This window comes from Paracoccidioides lutzii (genome assembly GCF_000150705.2).
Source record: "Paracoccidioides lutzii Pb01 unplaced genomic scaffold supercont2.36, whole genome shotgun sequence".
NCBI classification, from domain to species: Eukaryota; Fungi; Ascomycota; class Eurotiomycetes; order Onygenales; family Ajellomycetaceae; genus Paracoccidioides; species Paracoccidioides lutzii.
This window is the reverse complement of record NW_015440982.1, coordinates 181,388-201,917: the sequence shown is the minus strand read 5'-3', so window position 1 is coordinate 201,917 and position 20,530 is coordinate 181,388. Positions and strand designations below refer to the sequence as shown.

At 44.7% G+C, this 20,530-nt stretch overlaps 2 protein-coding genes across 2 annotated transcripts; both read left to right on the top strand.

Moving 5' to 3' along the window:
• Positions 1-306: 306 nt before the first annotated feature.
• PAAG_08528 (palmitoyltransferase AKR1) lies at positions 307-2,984 on the top strand (the record flags this gene model as incomplete). Its single annotated transcript, XM_015846540.1, has 6 exons — positions 307-618; positions 735-1,538; positions 1,649-1,721; positions 1,786-2,050; positions 2,126-2,238; positions 2,299-2,984. The coding sequence occupies 6 exons, from the start codon at positions 307-309 to the stop codon at positions 2,982-2,984; spliced, it is 2,253 nt and encodes a 750-aa protein (XP_015701204.1).
• Positions 2,985-4,400: 1,416 nt separating this feature from the next.
• PAAG_08527 (D-alanine-poly(phosphoribitol) ligase subunit 1) lies at positions 4,401-20,396 on the top strand (the record flags this gene model as incomplete). The annotated part of the gene is made up of 9 exons (XM_015846539.1): positions 4,401-4,791; positions 4,886-8,791; positions 8,848-9,096; positions 9,175-9,362; positions 9,409-11,826; positions 11,878-13,104; positions 13,158-15,192; positions 15,255-20,110; positions 20,256-20,396. The coding sequence occupies 9 exons, from the start codon at positions 4,401-4,403 to the stop codon at positions 20,394-20,396; spliced, it is 15,411 nt and encodes a 5,136-aa protein (XP_015701203.1).
• Positions 20,397-20,530: the final 134 nt, after the last annotated feature.

Below are 20,530 nucleotides of genomic sequence, written 5' to 3'. Positions count from 1 at the left end.
AGCCCTTCAACCACTTGGAAGTTGGGGTTGCGCATATCTCAACCGCCTCGTAATTCATATTTTTAAATTACAGCCTCAGATTTCTCCGGGACGCAGCCCGTACCTACAACAGGAGAGTAACTCTCCCTCTCCAATAATCAAACCATATCTTTCATATTATATCTCCTTTTCCTTTCTATTTCTTTATGCGAATGGCGAGATGGTCCTCATTCTCAACTGAAGTACAGAACAGCCCGTCATTCCGCTCCACGCCGCATTTCTCCCTCCTCCGCTCTCCCTACCGTAGGCCACTTGAAAGAATGAGCCATGCACTCCTCATCAGCATCTCGCGACTCTCAAAGCTTCATAGATAGAAACTCCAGCTCCACGTCTCTTGCGACTGGAAAGGCGTCAGCTGCCCCGCCGAAACTCTCGACTCGAGAAAATGACCTCGAATTAAAGGACATCAGGCCAAACGATGCCAACGGCGGCACTGCCCACCCAAACCCATCCATCCCTGTTGAGGAGGATATCATGCAACTGGCCAGGCTAGGAGAAATCGGGGCAATACAAAGGTTATTCGAAAAGGGGAAATATGATGCCAAATATAAAGATGAAGAGGGTATTACACCGTTGCATGTGAGTGCATATACTGATGCCTTTGTCTGGTTTTTTGGTTAAGATCATTAGAAACAGTTTACTGGAACGGCTATCGGAGGCTAACATTTTCAATTTAAACGTCTGATTTCCTCTAGTGGGCCGCAATAAACAATCAATATGCCCTTTGCAAATTCTTGCTCGACTCCGGCGCCGAGGTGGATGCGAAAGGGGGTGAGTCCGTAGCTACAGCAGCTATGTGGGCAGCTCAGCGCTGCCACTATTACATCGTGAACCTACTTCTGCAGCATGGCGCAGATCCCCTGTTGACCGATATCCAAGGGTATAATATATTACATCTTGCTGCCATCGACGGGAATGCGTTTCTCCTCGTCCTCCTCCTACACCAAGAAATCCCAGTGGACGTGACAGATCCTCAAGGCCATACCGGCCTGATGTGGGCAGCGTACAAGGGCTATCCGGCATGCGTGGATCTCTTTCTACGATGGGGAGCTAATGTGAACGCTGTGGACGAAGGTGGATTGTCACCATTGCACTGGGCATTGGTGAAAGGTTCCCCGGCTTGCGTTCAGAAGATTATCGAGTACGGGTCGGATCGATTTGCAAAGACACGAGACGGCAAGACGCCAGAAGTAGTGGCAGATGAAATGAAGACGATGAACGTGTGGCATCGGGCTCTAAATGAATGTGGTTATGATCGAGAGGGGAATCTTAGAGCTCTACCATTCGGTCTAACCAACTTTATACGGACGAAGCAGTTCACCTCGAAATTTTTCTTCTTTTGGCCCTTCTTTGTTATCATTTTGTCTATTTTCACTCTCAGCAATATGGTGATATATGTTGCTGTTCCCACCACCATCGTGATTGTTCTTGGCATGCAGTGGATTGCACAGCAGGTTGCTAATCTGGGACCTCCGGAGTACAGGGTGTTGCAACGAACGGTAGGTTTATTCTTGGCGTAAAACGCCCATAAATCGGTTTACTTTGTCTCATGCCGTACTGATTGGTCCCGGACTATATATTCAATGCTAACACGATCTCTCTATATTAGCCGTTCTTAGCTGGCGTATTTGCTGGATCACTATTTTGGGTAGGCGTCCGCTGGTTGGTCAAGGTCCTCCCAAGTAAGTAAGACCCAAACCAATTTTTTGGAAAGGATTTAAGCTTGTGGCTAATACTTCGCAATAGATACATACTCTTCCCATCCGATTTTGAACTTTTGCTTTGCGATATTTGTCTGCTTGACAGCATATTTTTATGGCATTTCCATGCTCGAGGATCCGGGCTATGTCCCTAAACTCGGAAGCAGAAACCAACAGAGGAACACGATAACAGACCTATTTGAGCTCTGGAAGTTTGACGAAGACAACTTTTGTGTATACTGTATGATTAGAAAGCCTCTACGAAGTAAACATTGTAGACGTTGCAAGCGATGCGTATCAAAGCATGACCAGTAAGTCCTATAATTCAAAATTTTCATCAGTTTGAGTTTTGTTTTGATTAAAGCAACTGATTGGAAAACTTTTAGCCATTGCCCGTGGATCGACAATTGCGTTGGCGCAAATAACCTGCGCCATTTTTTTTTGTATATCTTCAGCATGGAAATTGGCATTATCATATTTATACAACTAGTGCTGGCACGTAAGTCTAATATTTAGGAGCACAGAAAATGGGAATAAATAAATACTTACGAAAGTCCAGATATCGACTCCATTCCCGCCCCATCCAACGCCGAATGTAACATCCTTTCCTCATTTCTGTGTAGCATCGTCACTCGAGATACTTTTACCATTGTCCTTACGTTATGGATTGGCCTGCAGCTGATATGGGTTACCATGCTCTGTCTTGTCCAGCTAGTCCAGATCTCCCGGAACCAGACCACGTATGAAAATATGCGGGGCCACACCCTGAACTATGCCAGCCCAGCGTCGCAAGCCACAGCATCCGCTATTACAGCAGGAACCACTTCTGTGGATATGAGAGGCCTTTCTGCTACTGGTCAAGGACTGAACCCGGCAATTCTACCTGCGACAACACCACCACATCGCCGGGCCCCTTCCCACCGGCATAGCCACGGTTGTTTAGCACAATGGAAAAAGCTGCTGGGGCTGGATACCTTCGTGGTCACTGCTCAGGATGGACTGGAGCGGCGTGGTGGGGGTCGGAATAGAAATCCGTTCTCACGCGGTATCGTCACGAATTGCAAAGACTTTTGGTGCGACGGTGCATCGTATTTTGGCAAGAGAGATACAGGGAGTGCGATGTTGGATGGAGAGGTTGTAAATTATAATAACATGTTCGATATGCCGCTCATGACGAGGTCAAGGAGGAATAGGACCGGGTCCGGTATGGTGTATAGGAGTATTGCAGGGGGCGATGCTGTCTAGGCAGTCTTTGATATCAACGGTTTGTTTTAGGTTTGTTTTATGAATACCTAAGTTCGTCAACTACTTCATTACATATTCTCTTTTTTATCACACTTTTTCTTTTTCTTTTTTCTTTTTCTTTTTTTCTTTTTTTTTTTTTTTTTTACAAGCTGTAAGTCATAACATGCATATATATATAGATAGATTGATATATCTCACACTTTCCTTTCTATTTTGGTCTTTTGGGATGCTGGAGGATATGTTTAAATCTATATTTCTTTTGCTTGTTTGCTCGTGCAGGGGCTCTCCTCTGCCCCTTCTTGATGCATGACGGGAAATTATCGTAAGAAAAAATGGGGGGCCCGGCTGTGGGGAGCTTAAGATTCAAGCATGGTCGTGTTTGAAGAGCAAGCGGAAACCCTCGCATGAATACGGTGTAAGAGACAAATGAGACCGCTGTTATATATTACAACGGCTGGCCAAAGAAGGGAGGGCTTGTACCTGTCTTGACTAAGGGCATGGAGTTCGACCGGCTTCGGCGCTGGCCATTGGGTGGGAAGTTTCGGATCAGTCAGGAGACAGGAGATAAGATTAGATCCGACCCGGCGCCGTGACCTCAGGCCAAGGCTGTCGTCAGCCTCACGGTCCTCACCCAAGTCGAACGACAACCGTATCCACAGAATTATGATGCAGCATCCATGGGCAGTTTAAATCTTTCATGAAGCTCAATTGAGCACCCTTGGAAGTCTAGCAAAAAGTTTTTTATATAAAAAATATGGCCGAAAAAATGCAACATACCTAGGTACGTAATGCCCACTGATGTATTACCAGCTCACCAACGGACCCCTATGCCAGTCATGGATTGTGACCTCGTCAAACCATTGATACCATCGGGTCCTGCAGTGCTTCTAAATTTCAGGTGAGTGAGCCCCCATGCTTCCACGGGATATCCTCTTGTTTCGTGTGCTGTTTTCACGCCCGTGACCGTGCCAAAGTTTTTACCACACATTGAGGCTCCATCCTCGTCGTTTATTTAGTTTTAATTAAATGTTCTGGTGATCATCGGAACCATGTCGCAGGAATCTCGCCTACAGAGATCATCGACTGGGAGAAAACCGTGCAAAAATATCCTATCTCTCAATTGTTATTATTTTTATTATTTTTATTGAAATTGAAAATACATACATTTCTCAAGACAGGAGGCTGGATATTTAGTTCTCGCCTTTATTCTTGTTAAGTAGTTATAAGAACTCCCCGCGTTTGCCAAGGATTTGCCATCGAAAGTATAATTCCGGCACATATTTTCAATTCATATTTTCAATTTTATACCACTTCACAACATTCCCTTTGTCCCAATAAATTCTCTGATATAAATTCTCTGATTCTTCAATGTTATATGCCAACCGACTATGCTCATTCAATCACAGTCCAAGCACAATGAACACTGCTCCGGTGGAGAGGTACACCAGCTTCCCTGACCTCGACTACGGACAGGACGAGTTGCCAAGTAGCTCATCTGTTGATTGGAAGGTTGATAACTGCCAGTTGACAGTGAACGCGCTCATCCTTTCATGGGCTTCCCTGCTTAATTCCTTTACTGGCCATGAGAACCCCGTTTTTTGCTTTAACGGACAAGCAATTAAAGCAGATCTCGCTGCTAAGGATTTCCGGGCCATTGATCTGGAGGGAAATATACAGGGCCAAGGGACTTTTACAGGGATTTTTACCATTGATGCAAGATTTGCAACCAAAATCCTCTCGTTTTCAGATTACCATTTGCTGACTACTACCTCAGGCAAAAATTCCTCTGCCCGGATGCAATCTGGCCGTTATATATGATTCCGATCGATCCGCCGGAAAAATAATATCGACTCGATGCACCAGCATCCGTTATCTAACCCAGATTGGACGCCAATTGACAGAAATCATACATGAACAACATTTCGAATCGAAACCTGGAAATTGCCGATACGTTGATATAAGACCTGATTTGTCCATCCTGAACCCAAATCCAGAATTTTTACCAGGACCCAGCCTGCTTCATGATCTCGTGCGATTGGAAGGATGCCAAAACAACTTAGCGATAGAATTTCTCAATAGCGATAGGAGAAGGAGTAGCCTGTCATTCGAATCACTTCATTTCTCTTCAACTAAATTGTCTCTACGGCTGGTCGCCGCTCTGGAATCTCTTCCAACTCCAAGCAAGCGAAATCCAGTCATACCACTTCTCCTGCCCCAGTCTGTCCACCTTTATGTTGCCTGGCTGGCTATCTTGAAAGCAGGAGCTTCTGTATGTCCTCTTAGTTTGGACACCCCACCTGAACGAGTAAATTTTATCGCGAACGATGTCTGTGCCGACATTATCATAACCACACAGTCGTTGTCAAGCAGACTTGATCATCTCGACAGAACTATCCATATCATCACAGTGGATGATGGTGATCCGAATGTATCCAAGAGTGAAGAGGTCCAACTTCCTCAAGTGTATACGGATGACATCGCGTATCTGGAATATACTTCTGGCTCTACCGGTCTCCCAAAAGGGGTTGCCGTTTCTCACCGTGCAGCTACCCAAGCATTACTTGCCCATGATAAATGGATCCCATCATTCAAGAGGTTCCTACAGTTCGCCTCTCCAACCTTTGACGTCTCGATATTTGAGATTTTTTTTCCCTTGTTCAGGGGCGCTACTCTTGTAGGGTGCGATAGAAATCTAATGTTGGGTAACCTCCCTGGAATCATAACGGAGCTAGATGTGGATGCTGCAGAGCTCACCCCAACTGTTTCCAGAGAATTACTCCACAAACGAGCTGCTGCTCCGTGTTTAAAAGTTCTACTAACGATTGGTGAGATGTTAACTAGAGGCGTGGTTGATGAATTTGGGGGCTCTCCAAATAACGATGGCATCCTTTATGGGATGTATGGTCCGACTGAAGCTTCCATCCATTGCACTATTGCCCCGAAAGTTCTAGTAGACTCACGGGTTGGAAATATCGGCGTTCCACTTCAGACAGTCTCGGCTTTTATTATTTCATTAGAGACTCCCGCATTTTGTCCGGGAGATGGGCCCAAAATTCTTCCGATTGGTCACGTTGGTGAGCTCGCAGTTGGTGGTCACCAGCTTGCGCAATGTTATGTGAACCGCGACGAAGAAACTCGGAAGGCCTTTTTAGATACTACAATATATGGAAGAATATATCGCACCGGTGATAAAGCTCGCTTGCATCCCTCCGGAGAATTGGAATGTCTAGGGAGAATCTCGGCCGGTCAGATAAAACTCAGAGGACAACGCATTGAGCTTGGTGAGATCGAACGTGTAATCTACAAAGTGCCGGGCATTTGTAGTGCGGTAGTGAGTGTATTAAAAGGTATATTGGTGGCATTTGTGTCGGTGGACAAAACATTTGCAGGGATTCATGACATAGTTCGAATGTGCCAAGACTGGTTACCGAAATTTATGGTGCCTGGAGATGTGGAAGTGCTGGATCACCTTCCTCGGCTCCCTTCAGGGAAAGTCGACAAGGCAGCTCTGGAAAGCAACTATCTTGCGCGGAGATATTCCCAACACACTACGGCCACTGAGTTCAACGATGATATTCAACGAAGCGTAGCTTCATGTGTGGAAGGTGTTTTATATTCGAACGTCAGTAAGTCGGCTAGTCTAGCCGCTGCCGGCCTTGATTCTCTTAAAGCAATCAAACTCTCCTCCGTTTTACGAAATGCAGGAATAAATGTCGACGTTCTGGGGATTCTAGAAGCTGACTCCATTGAGGGAATATCATCCCTTTCCCGTCAACACGATGATGCTGAGGCTCCGGCAACAACCTTGGGGAATTTCGTGTCTGATGACTGGAAAGTCGTTGTGAACTCTGTATTAGATGACATAAAGAGAAATGGTTATTCCGCCGATTACGTGGACATCGTTCCTTGCAGCCCTGTTCAAATCGCCATGCTCTCAGAAAGTGTGAGGGATCCGAAGGCATACTTTAATTGGATAGAGTTACAATTCCACAGGGGGATCGGAATACTTGATATTAAGAATGCATTTTATGAGATTGCATCAAAAAATGAGATCCTGAGATCTGGTTTTATTCCGACTGATCACATTAGCAATCCTCATGTCCAGGTGATCTGGAGCAGAATGATGGAAGATCAGGTTCAGGAAGTATCCGAGTTGAGATATGACCAACACTTGAATATCGAATCCCGCTTATTACGCCCTTTGCGTATCGATTTCACTGAGACAGATGGCTTAGTTCATGCGCTCGTCCATATCCATCACGCTCAATACGATGGATGGTCATGGGATCATATTTTAAATGATATTGAAGATCTATTATCCTCGAGGACAATAAAACCGCGGCCTCAATATCGATTATTTACGGACTACTACCTGACTCATATCAGCTCGGAGGACCGAGAAAGTGCGATCAACTATTGGCAAGACCAGCTGGAGGGCATCAAACCGAACCCTTGGCCAAACTTCCAGGATACATCCGATACTCTGTTTGGTCTTCGAACTGCCCAACGACTCCTAAAAGTCAACGTGCAAGAACTTGATGTCGCGGTACGAACCCTTCGTGTTAGTCGGCAGGCGATATTTCAGGCTGCGTTTGGTTATCTCCTCAGTGCATACAATGGGAATCTTGACACTATTTTCGGATTTGTCTCCTCTGGACGCACCCGTCCTATAAACGATATTGAAAATATCATAGGACCTTGTATGACAACAATCCCAATGAGATTTAACCTGGACCAGTTGCGCACCGTTCGCGATCTCATTGGAGCAATCCATAACTTAAATCGAAAGTCCCTCAAATATGACTTCTTGCCCCTGTCTGATATAAAGCAGGCTTCTGGAATTGATCCTGGTGTCTCCCTATTTGATAGTCTGTTTGTTTGGCAGGAGACCATACGCGGAGTAAAACCACATTCCCCACTGGTTACAGAAATCAAGACCGGAGATTTCCTGGAATTTATCATGACTCTTGAGCTTGAAATCCAGGGGGATAATGTAGCTGCGAGAGCCAATTTTCAACAATCAATTCTTCCGGATAGCCAGGTCGATATTTTTCTTTACCAGATAGAGCAGCTTGCGTTAATTTTTATCAATACCCCAGAGTTGCTTTTGAGAAATATTAACGACTACCTACCTAACTCTACGTTATCTATTGGGAATCCTAATTTTATGAAACAGTCAGACTTACCGGGCTTGGCGGATGGTGTGGAAAAAATTGCCAGCAGAGATCCAGAAAAAGTGGCAATCGAGTTTCTGGACGCTTTTGATCCATATCTAGGTACAACAAGCATAACAAAACTGACCTATGGTGGTCTGGACATCCGCTCGAATCAAATAGCTAATTACCTTCGCTCCTGTGGACTTTCGCCAAATGACCTCGTTTCTATGTTCCTGGAAAAATCCATCAATCTATACGTCGCCATCCTAGCAGTAATGAAGGCCGGTTGTGGTTATGTTCCGATCACGCCGCAAACCCCCGTTAACCGTGTTCACACAATTATAAATGAAACGAAATGTTCGTTTTGTGTCACTGATTCCTCTCTGATATCCAAGTTACGGAATATAAGGACTTCAGAGATCATAGCCATCGATAACATCAATTTTGATGACCTCCCAGGGAGTCGACCTGAAGTCGAGGTTTCTGATTCGTCAGTTGCCTATTGCACTTTTACTTCAGGGAGCACGGGTAAACCAAAGGGAGTTCTCATCTCGCACCACAATTTGCAAAGCAATATTGCGGTGTTGTCAGAAATATACCCCAACCCGCCTGGTTCGAAATTACTTCAATCATGTTCTCATGCTTTTGATGGTTAGTTATTAGTCAGTGCCGCAGAGGACCTACTATTCTCACTAACAACTTGAAAGTTTCTGTTTTCGAAATATTCTATTCGTTCACCAGGGGTATGACGTTATGTTCAGCAATCAACGATGTTTTATTCCGAGATATAGAGCAAGTCATTCGTGCCATGAATGTTACTCACCTCAGCCTTACCCCGACTGTTGCGTCCCTTCTCAATCCCGACAATATTCCAAAAGTCAAATTTTTAGTTACCGCTGGGGAAGCAATGACGGAAAAGGTTTTTAAATGTTGGGCTGGGAGGGGGGTTTATCAAGGTAAATTTTAGTCTATCTCTGGTCATCCACAAGCTTCCCAGTTGCGTGGATCAGTGTTTATTGATATGAATTCCTGAGCAGGTTACGGCCCAAGCGAAACCACGAATATTTGCACAGTGCAACCTGATCTGAAACCCACCGACTTGATCAACAACATTGGCCGGCCATTGAAAAACACCTCTGCATTTGTCATTTCAGGAGAGGAAGGCTTTACATTGCTACCCAGAGGTGCAGTTGGTGAATTTTGCTTTGGTGGTGAGCAAGTGGTAAGTAATTATTTCTAATATATTTATTACGCTAACGGTTGAATAGGGGTGCGGATATCTCAACATGCCTGATCTCACAAGGAGTAAATTTATTTGCCATCCGCAATACGGGAGAATATACAGATCCGGTGACTTTGGACGCATGCTTTCTAATGGATCATTAGTATTTACTGGACGCAGGGATGATCAAGTTAAACTACGGGGCCAACGTATTGAACTCGGCGAGATTAATCGTGCTCTATTACAGGACCCGGAAGTTAGCGACTGCACGACATTGATTACCGGAGATGCGTTTAACGAAAAACAGCAGTTGATATCCTTTTGGGTGCCGGCATTGCAACATGGGAGCAACTTTTCAACTTTTGAAGATCACTCTAAAATACTTCAACTGTTTGACCACATTGGAGCTATACTTCCAGGCTATATGGTTCCATCCATGCTTATCCCGATTCAAGCCATACCGATGACGACATCTGGAAAAACTGATAAGGATGAGTTGCTCAAACATTTCCAGGGTTTAGACCCAGAAGCTCTGCACCTGTCGTCCTCTGAAATTGAAGCACTCAGCGATAAAGGAATGTTTTCACATGTTGAGATGAAAATCGCTGAAGCCGTGGCTAAAGTCACTCAAACCCCATTAACAGATATCGCGCTTCACACCTCATTTTACAGCCTCGGGCTTAATTCTATCTCGGCGATAACTTTGTCGAGAAATTTAAATGTAAATGGGCTTGGACAGGTAGATGTTTCAACTATAATGAAACACAACACCGTATATCGGCTTTCGAAGAAGTACAGCGAATGCAATAACCAACTAAGGAAGAAAAAGAGCACACCAAATATCCATGAACTATTATCCGCTGAGTTTAAGGAACGAGTACGAAAAGGTGCCGAAAGGTTTGGAGGCCAAATTCGAAAAATATTGCCGTGTACGCCGTTGCAAGAAGCAATGCTTATGCGAAGAAGCACCGACAAGCACATGGCTTACTATAACAGGCTCCTTTTCGAGGTTAGAGATGTTGCCAAACTAAAATACGCTTGGGACACAATGGTTCGGAGGCACGACATTCTTCGGTCGTATTTCACCTCTACAGACGATGCTCGGTTTTCCTTTGCTCAGATTGTTTTGGAATCCATAGATCTTCCATGGAAGGAACTTATTACAGCAACCGACAAACTTCATGATCGTATTGAGGACGAGGAGCTTGAACTCACGAACAGCAAGGAAAATATCGTACCTTATTCATTTGTGGTATTTCGAATCGCTAATGAAGGTAACAAAATGCTACTTATGTTTCTAATCCATCACGCTTTGTATGATGCGGAGGCCATGGCGCAGCTTTTGTGTGAAGTCGAGCATGTTTCGTTTGGAATAGACCTACCACCAGTGATTCCTTTCGATTTATACCTCGAGCAAATGGTTAGCATGGATATAGAAGAAACTGACCGATTCTGGAATTCCCATCTCTCTGATCTTTCGCCGTCTCATTTGCTTAACCTTCAATCTCGCACTGATACCCATGGATTACGGAAATTTCGATCTGTCGAGACTGATTTCAATATATCTCTTAACAAGGTTGTGGAAACATGTAAAAACATGTCAATCACTCTCCTCAGTTTAGTACAAGCGGCATGGGCAAAGCTATTGTTTTGCTATACTGAAACATCTGATATTTGCTTCGGAAACGTATTTAATTGCCGAAGCATCCCTGTTGATGGAGCTGAGCACATCATTGGTCCATGTCTCAACACTCTTCCGATACGAATTAAAGCGCATGCAAACACAGTGAACCTAGATCTTGCCAAGACCTTACAGCAATATAATGCAGATGTGATGCCTTATCAGTTAACTTCGCTTCGTCGTTTACAATCTCAATTTGGCAGAACAACTTCTCTACTTTTCGATACTTTGGTTCTTCTACAAAGTTGTCCTCGCCCGTTAAATGATAAGCTATGGAGTCTGGTTGAAGAAAAAGGAGATATGGATATACCCCTTGTGTCAGAGGTCGTTCCCGACAACAAATTTGATGTATTGCGTATAACTTTACATTACGATGATTCGTATTTCGTTCCAAAAGATATGGATATTATGCTTGGTAGTTTCATGGAGCTTATTCATCATATTCTTCTCTACCCATTTGGTAGAGCTATGGATTCAAGTGTTGTTGGGCTTGGTCTTCCATCGTTTATATATGAACACCGCCGGCGTCTAACGGAAGCTGTTGGAGATGCTAATGGGACTATCTTCAGCAAGGACGTGGGACTGAATTCAGCTTCTGAGACATTGGCTTCCGAAATCCGACAAGTTCAAAAAGTGTTATCGAATTTATCAAAAATTGAGCTGGCGAACATTAAGCCTCACACCACAATATTCCAATTGGGCCTTGATAGTATAAACGCCGTTCAAATTTCTGGTCAATTTAAAGCCCTCGGACACGACATATCCGTGAACGACATTCTTGAGGTAAGTTTCTTTCAGCCCCTCGTTCTTAAAAATTGGCTAACGGGTATTTAGAACCCTTCTGTGAGCGAACTCGCGTCACTCTTCTCCCGACAGAAAGGCAATGGCGATAAAGGTATTGTATCCTTCGACTTTGAGTCGTTTAGAGACCGCCACTGGTTACCCGTTTGCCATAAACTAGGATTACCAGAGACATGCTTAGAGTCAATTCGTCCGTGTACCCCTGTACAATCAGGGATGTTGGCTTTGTTCACCCAGTCTGAAGGCAGGCTGTACTTTAATCACCTAGTACTTGAATCAACTGTTCTTCTAGATTCCCAAACTCTCCGGAAAGCATGGTATACCTTAGCTGAAAAGCATGAGATTCTTAGAGCAGGTTTTGTCCATGTGGATGACGATGAATTTCCATTCGCAATGATTACTTATAAAAGAGGGGCGTTTCTGCCTCCGTGGGCTGAAAGGGCAGAGCTGGCAATTCATGGAGATGAGCGATTCTCGGACAGGCAGCGAATGGCCAAAAATACCTTTTTACAACTTCATCAACCGCCATGGCAGGTATCTTTCCAGCAAAGCGGATCGCATCTGTTAATCCAATTCTCGGCTCTACACTCTCTGTACGATGCACACTCTCTAAGATTGCTACTTTCGGATCTTTCTGGATTACTTAGGGGAGAGATATTGGCTCCAGCAATTCCGATTTTACCAATTCAGCGTTCTATTATATCTGCAAGTATCCAGACGTGTAAGGATTTGAAATGTGAAACCTTTTGGAAAGAATTGGGAAACGATCTACCTGCTACGAAATTCCCTGATATGAATCCTCTATATCAGAAGAAGGAAATAAATGTGTTAGTTAGGAAATGCTCCGAATCTCTCAAGTCTCTGCAGGAAGGTTGCAAAATGGCTGGCGTCACCCTTCACGCCGCTGGACAAGCATCTTGGGCTCGAGTACTTTCATCTTACACAGGAGAGAGTAGAGTTACATGTGGACTAGTGCTTTCTGGAAGAAGCACAATCGAAGGAGCGGAGAGAGCAGTGTTCCCGTGTCTTACTACTGTCCCTTCATCGTATAGTATCGAGGGTTCTAATGGGGATCTGCTAAAGCGCATTATGAAACTAGATGCGTCGTTAGTAAAATACCAATTTACCCCCTTGTCAAAGATTCGCCAATGGGCAGGATCAGGATCATCACTTTTCGATACAATATTTGTGTTTCAAAAGCATCTGGCAACAACCACGAACGAAAATTGGAAGGTTTACAATGAAGAAGCTAGAACTGATGTAGGGATATATCCCAGCTTGGTTAGTTGAATATTTGCTAACCTAAAAAATAGTATCCAATATCCATCGAACTAATACCAGTGGGAGGGATGCTCGAGTTCCAACTGACTTTCGAGACTGACATTTTACCTAAAGAACAAGCTGATATTCTCTTAAGACAGTTGGATGGTCTTTTGGTTGATACTATCTTCTATCCCGATTCACCTTGCACATATTTCACAGTCCTGGAGAACAAAGATCTCCTATCGGCCATCCCGGCGAAGGAACCTAAAATCCCGTCTCCCGTTAAGTTGGTGCACCAGTTTGTCGAATTTCAGGCTCGAGATTTCCCGTTAAAGATTGCTCTTGAATTTGCTTCTAGAGCCCCTGGTAACGGAAAGCTTGTTAAACAAAAGTGGACGTACAAGGGGTTCAACGACGGCAGTAATAGATATGCCAACCTACTGCAAAAGAACGGAGTTTTTCGCGGAGATTTGATTGGTATTTGCTTCGATAAGTGCCCCGAAGCTTATTTCGCTATCTTAGCCATTTTAAAAGTTGGCTGCGCCTATGTCGCTCTCGATCCAGGGGCTCCTGTGGCTCGGAAGAAGTTCATTTTCGACGATTCGGGTGCCAAGTTGTTGCTTTCCACATCGGATAAGAAAGATGAGTTGGAGGGACTGCCAGTTTTGATATTGGACGCTCCTGGTATTCTAGATGACATTCCATCACATCCTCCTATATTAGAGGAGGAGATACGACCGCAAGACAGTTGCTACTGCCTGTACACATCTGGAACAACGGGAACTCCGAAAGGCTGCGAGATTACACATGAAAATGTTATCCAGGCGATGCTCTCATTCCAGAGATTATTCAACGGTCACTGGGATCAGACGTCCCGGTGGTTGCAGTTTGCCTCCTTCCATTTCGATGTCAGTGTTTTGGAGCAATACTGGAGTTGGAGTGTTGGAATATGCGTCACCTCCTGCCCCAGGGACACATTATTTGAAGATATAGCGGGTACTATTCGAGACCTTGAGGTCACTCATATCGACCTGACACCCAGTTTGGCGCGGTTGCTTAGTCCGAAGGACGTTCCCTCGCTCTGTAGAGGGGTTTTTATCACAGGTGGAGAGCAGCTAAAGCAGGAAATCCTTGAAGCCTGGGGGGAGTACAGAGTGATATATAATGGATATGGCCCTACGGAGGTAACTATCGGCTGCACAATGTTTCCTCGAGTGCCACGAAATGGCAAACCGTCAAATATTGGTCCTCAATTTGATAATGTTGGTAGTTTTGTGTTCAAGCCGGGAACTACATTACCAGTCCTGCGGGGCGGGGTTGGGGAACTTTGCGTCTCAGGAGCACTTGTAAGTCGTGGGTATCTCAATAGACCTGCGTTGACGCAACAAAAGTTTCAATATGTTGACGAAATAGGCGAACGGGTCTATCGTACTGGAGATCTTGTCCGTCTCCTCCATGACGGAAGCTTTTGCTTTCTTGGACGCATTGATGACCAGGTCAAGCTGCGCGGCCAGCGCCTTGAAATAGGGGAGATCAATAAAGTTATTTCGGATTCCGCCGCGGCGGTGGGAGAAGTAGTAACCATGGTTCTAAAGCATTCAAGCCAATCCCAAGAGCAGCTTATATCTTTTTTTGCCACGACTGCGTCGAAACGATTCGGCAAACCGACCTCGCGAATCGATTTCGACCGCAGAATGGATACTATTCTTGCCAAGATACATCAGGCATGTCATAAAATGCTTCCAGGATATATGATTCCCACGCATATCATACCAGTTACAGTTTTACCTCTAAATGCGAACAATAAAATAGACCAGCGGGAGCTAAAAGTATTATATGACGATATGACGCTTGAAGAGATGCAACGGTTATCTTCTTGGTCTTGGAACCATTCACAGATCATGTTTAAAGATACAAATACGGTAATGGCTCTCGCATCCAAAATGACGGGAGTCGATCTTTCCACAATCTCGCCATCGTCGAGCATATTTGAACTTGGTCTAGACTCCATTTCTACCATCGCCTTCTCGAGGCTCTTGAGAGACTCCGGATTTGAGTCTGCTCAACCATCTGTGTTAATGAAAAGTCCGTAACTTCAAACTGAACGCACCTTTTCAATTCTATGCTTTCACTAACACAAACTATAGATCCGACTTTCATAGCACTCGCTAATGCCCTAGGCCGCACAGGAGTAGATAACTCTGCTCAAAGAACGCAGCATCAGGAATCCAAACAACAGGTTGCAGCCTTCGCCCATAGAAATCTTGCTCCAGTTGCACAAAAGCTCAAGATTCCATTATCATCCATTGAAGGGGTGGTCCCATGCACGCCGCTACAAGAAGGAATGATATATCGATTTCTGGAGAGCCAAAAGCCTTTATACTTCACAAGCTTCAATTTTGAGCTGGCGACGACTGTCGATATCTCTCGCCTAAAAACTGCGTGGCTCAGCGCTCAGCGTGCTCTGCAGATACTCCGCACAAAATTTCCACTAGCCGCTGGATGCTATTGCCAAGCCATCCTCAAAGAAGATGATTTCCCGTGGTTTGAATTGATCGTCTCGAATGACATTGAAGTTGAAAATATTTCCAACGGTCAATACAAGCAGTGGTGTAGCGAACCCTCTAACCTTACCGGAAGGGTTTGGGAGGTCGGTATAGTGATAGGGCCGACAAGGAGATGGATGTGCTTGAACATTTTCCACGGGTTATACGATGGGAACTCTCTACCTCTTTTGCTAAATCTGGTTTCGCAAGCATATGTCGACAACGATAATATACCGGAAATGCCATCCTATCTTGAATGTTTGATTAAAGGCCCTTTCTGCAAAACACCCGGAGCGAAGGAATTCTGGCTTAGACATCTCAATGGACCTCCAAAGCCCTTACCATTTACAATTGGAGCACAAGGAGATTATTCGATAGCTGCAACCCTGGAGATTGGAAGTGAAGGAAATCTTGAGGCTTTAAGACGAAAGCTAGATGTATTGGAGCAGGCAGTGTTCTTAGCCTGTTGGCTCCGTGTCTTGGAAAGCCATGTCGGTTTTGTACCAGTCGTGGGTATCGTCGTATCAGGAAGAGCACTTGATATGAAGGGTGCTGAAGACGTCATTGGACCGCTATTCAATACTCTTCCCTGCAGCGTTTCAAACTCAAGTAATTTTTCCATGGCTGATTTGGTGCGATCCTGTCACGCATATTATGTTTCCACGCTCCAGCATCAACACACTTCTCTTAGGGAGATTATGAAATGGTTACCGCAACGAGGTGGAACGCCACTGTTTGACAATCTGTTCGTATTCCAACGAGAACCCGGCAAATCCCTTGGTTCGGCAGACTCACTGTGGACCTTAAAAGCTTCTCAGGCGAGATCAGACTATCCAGTGGCTTTCGAGGTACAACGGAACCATGATGGCTCTCTTGCAATAACACTTGTCGCACAGGCTGGTATTCTTACCTTTGAAACTGCACAGCAACTCACCTTGCAGTTCCGTGATGTACTGGTTAACTTCCTGGATGATCCGTCAAGCAGAGTATATCCTGCTGCTCGCGGATCCGATCTCGCTAAGAACATAACTGTCGATAGTGGTGATAATGTCGAACCAGTCACTGTTGGATACAGTTCAAATAGCTCACTTTCTTCCTTCGAATGGACGTTTATGGCGTCTCGCCTTCGTGAAGAGATTGCTTCACTTGCCAATGTTGATGTTCTCACTATTCAGGAGACCACTTCTATCTTTGAAGTTGGATTGGACAGCATTGACGCCATCAAACTGTCTTCCTGTCTAACAAAAGCTGGGATGAGATTTTCGGTTACTTCAATTATGCGCGGACGAACTATTAAAAACATCATGTATCATGCAGAATCTAGCGATCAGAACGGAATAGACGAACTCCAAACATCGTTAGAAACCCTGGAATCAGAACTTCGCCATTATTTTGAAAAAGATGAATGGGATCTAGCTGGTATCGAAAGAATCCTGCCGGCATCGCCTCTCCAAGAAGCAATGGTCGCAGAAATGGTCGTTTCTGATTTTAAACGCTACTTTAATCATGATCTGCTTGAAATCAAGGATAATGTGGATATCGATATACTAAAAAGGGCTTGGCAGAAGATCGTCGACCTCAACCCAATCTTAAGAACTTCTTTCGTTGAGGTTTCTAACCCAAGGTTTCCGTTTACTTATGCTCAATTGGTCCATGCTCCTGGGATTCCAATAAACTGGAGCGTGATCGATATCGCTGGAAGACCGCTTGATACTGTGTTAGAAGCGCAACGGCAAGAAGCAATTGCATTGGGTTCCGCGAAGCGACCTCTCCTGAAGATCCAAGTGCTGAGCTCGGCAAACTCGGGGGGCAAAAGGCTAATGTCCCTCTCTATGCCACATGCTATGTACGATGGTTGGTCATTAGATCTTCTCCATAGGGATATCGCGACCTATTACTATGGTCAAAACCCATATATTAGGGAATCGTGCGACAAAGTTCTAGGCCGCATTTTGAACTCGACCAGCGAGCTGGGCTTACAATTCTGGAAAGGAGCTCTTACTGGAGTTCGTCCATCTGCTTTCCCGAAGCAGATGGATGCGGGAAAAGATGGGTCAAAGGTCCATCGGAAGGAGAAGGTTCTCGGTATTTCGCGACTGGGGGTCATCTCATTTTGCAAGGCACAAGGTGTCACGCTTCAAGCACTCGGATTGACATGTTGGGCTCTTGTACTCGCTGGCTACTTGAGAAAACTGGATGTCGTTTTCGGCACGGTCCTGGCGGGAAGAGATATCCAAGACACCAATGCGGAGCAAATAATGTTTCCGTTGATGAATTCAGTGGCTGTCCGTATCGTCTTGCACGGTAGCCGGTCAGACATGCTGAGATATGTTCAGGACACATTAGTTTCTATCTCTGAGTATCAGCACATCCCTTTGCGAACTGCAAAGCAAGTATTAGGTTTCGGTGGTCAAATTTTGTTTGATACCCTATTCATCTTTCAGAAAAAACCAGCTCGAGATATGAGCTTGCAAGAGCCGTTGTACAAGTCTGTTGGAGGGCATGCTGATGTTGAGTATCCGGTATGCATTGAAATGGAAGAAATTAGTGATTCCATACTGTGGCGTGTTGCTTGTAGGGATACCGTGCTGGGGGAGTCAGATGTCTCCAAGCTCCTCGATAGGGTCAATTTTGTGTTTGACAACATCTTCAGACACCCTGACAGTAGAACAATCGACTTCAACGATTACGGCATGTCGATCATCCAGTGTCCTGTATTTCAAGAGCAGGATGATTGCGAAGACAAAGATTTTAATAATACCAAGCAAGCTGACATGGTGTTCTCTCCTCTAGAACAGGAAGTTCGACTGGTCTTGTCTTCAGTATCAAATATCCCAATTGAGGAAATCACTAGAGATACAACACTTTTCCATCTTGGCTTGGACAGCATCAGCGCCATCAAAATAGCTGCGCTGTTGAAGAGGAAAAATATTATACTTTCTGTAAGTGATATGTTGAGATCCGGAACAATTCCCCGCATGGCGCGTGTGGCCAGGTCAAACGAAGATGAATATCCCCTAGAAGGCCACTCTGCAGTACTGGGGATGACACTGGAAGAAGTAAATACACCAGCGCTTCTGCAGACCCAAGGGTTTAACCCTGATAATATCGAAAAAGTTATGCTGGCCACCGCGGGACAGGTATATATGCTAAATGTGCACGTCAACTCGAACGGGCAACTTTTCTATCCTTGCTTTTTCTACCGCGCCGAAGGAGCAGCGATAGCTAAGGACGCACTCGAGATAGCCTGGACGAGTTTAACTGAAAAGCTTCCGATCCTACGAACGCAGTTCATACGTACAGGGAAGCGGTCTCTACCTTATCTACAAGTAGTGCTTAAGGATGTGATCAATCCCATCGTATGGCAGAAAGATTTGAAAACTCAGAAAATCAGACATCTCGGCGTCCATTCTAGCAACCGAGTACCAGTGACACTATATGCTTCACAATGCCTCGGGGAAACGATATTGATGCTCCATATCCATCATGCCCTGTACGATGCTATCAGTCTGCCCCGAATGATCAATATGCTTGCGGCCTTTTGCGCCAGCCCAAACAAAAACCGTCAAGTCTCCTGTAAAGTTGACATCTCAGAGCTGATAGTCTATCAGCACATCAAATCCCCAATACAGATGCGGGAAATGTTTTGGAAAAAATATCTCGCTGCCGACATCGATATGGAGCAACAACGAATACAACCTCCGAATCTCAACCCACCAATGAACGTAGATATGATACAAATCTACTGCAAATCCTTTGTGAAAGACATTAACAAGCTCGAGAAACTCGGACGTGTTCATGGCGTCAGTGTGCAAGCGTTGTTCTTGGCCATCTATGCCAAAGTCCACGCATCCAACATCATACCATCAAACCTTAACACCATTAAAATACCTAGAAATCTGGTCATCGGTGTCTACCTAGCCAATCGTTCACATTCCCTCGACGGCCTTCCACAGCTAATTGCACCGACGCTCAACATTGTTCCCCTCCGCATTTCTATTGAGGGTAATGGAAAACGGACAATATTCGACATGGCCCAAACCATACAACGCGACTTGCATGAGGTTGGCCGGGTGGAGAATTCGTGTGTGTCATTGATCGAGATTTCAGATTGGACTGGGGTGAGAGTGGATACGTTTGTGAACTTTATTAAGCTACCCGATACAACAGAAATGATAGAAGGCCATGGAGGAGGCGGTTCTTCGGCGTTTACAGAAAGGGCAGTTAAGTTCGCCACGTTAGAGGAAGGGAAGGTTAATGTCAATAGTTGTGATTATTGTTTTGGCGACGACGGTGGCGATACTGATGCAGTTTTGGAGAATGGCAACGAAGAGCAAAGGCTCACTGGCATCCCGAGACCCAATGGAAATAAAAACTATGGGAATTATCATGACAACAAGCGAGGGGGACATGACGAACATCCAATGTCGAATGGCACATATCCGGATATTTTCATGGTGAGTACAATCCGATACACTCTCTTTTCACATTGAAGGCGGTTTTATTTCATTTTTTATTTTTTATTTTATTTTATTTTTTTATTTTTATTTTTTTTTTTTCATTTTCGGGAGGTTCTGTCGCTAATCGCATGTTACCAAACAGCCGGGTATCGACGTGGAAGCTGCAATTAGAGATAATGCACTGGATGTTGGGATATTTAGCCGGAGTGATCGAATCAGTAGGGCTGAGGCAGGCCATGTGCTTGATGAATTACGACGGGAGATACTTGAAATAATGACGTAGCAAAATTTTTGATTCCTGCTTTTTGGGCATGTCATTTATTCATTTTGTTAGTTTCATTTTTCCTTTTCAGCTTGATGTCAGGGTTTTATAGAGACTGTATATAAAGCATCTGAATAGATAGAGCCAGACATAGA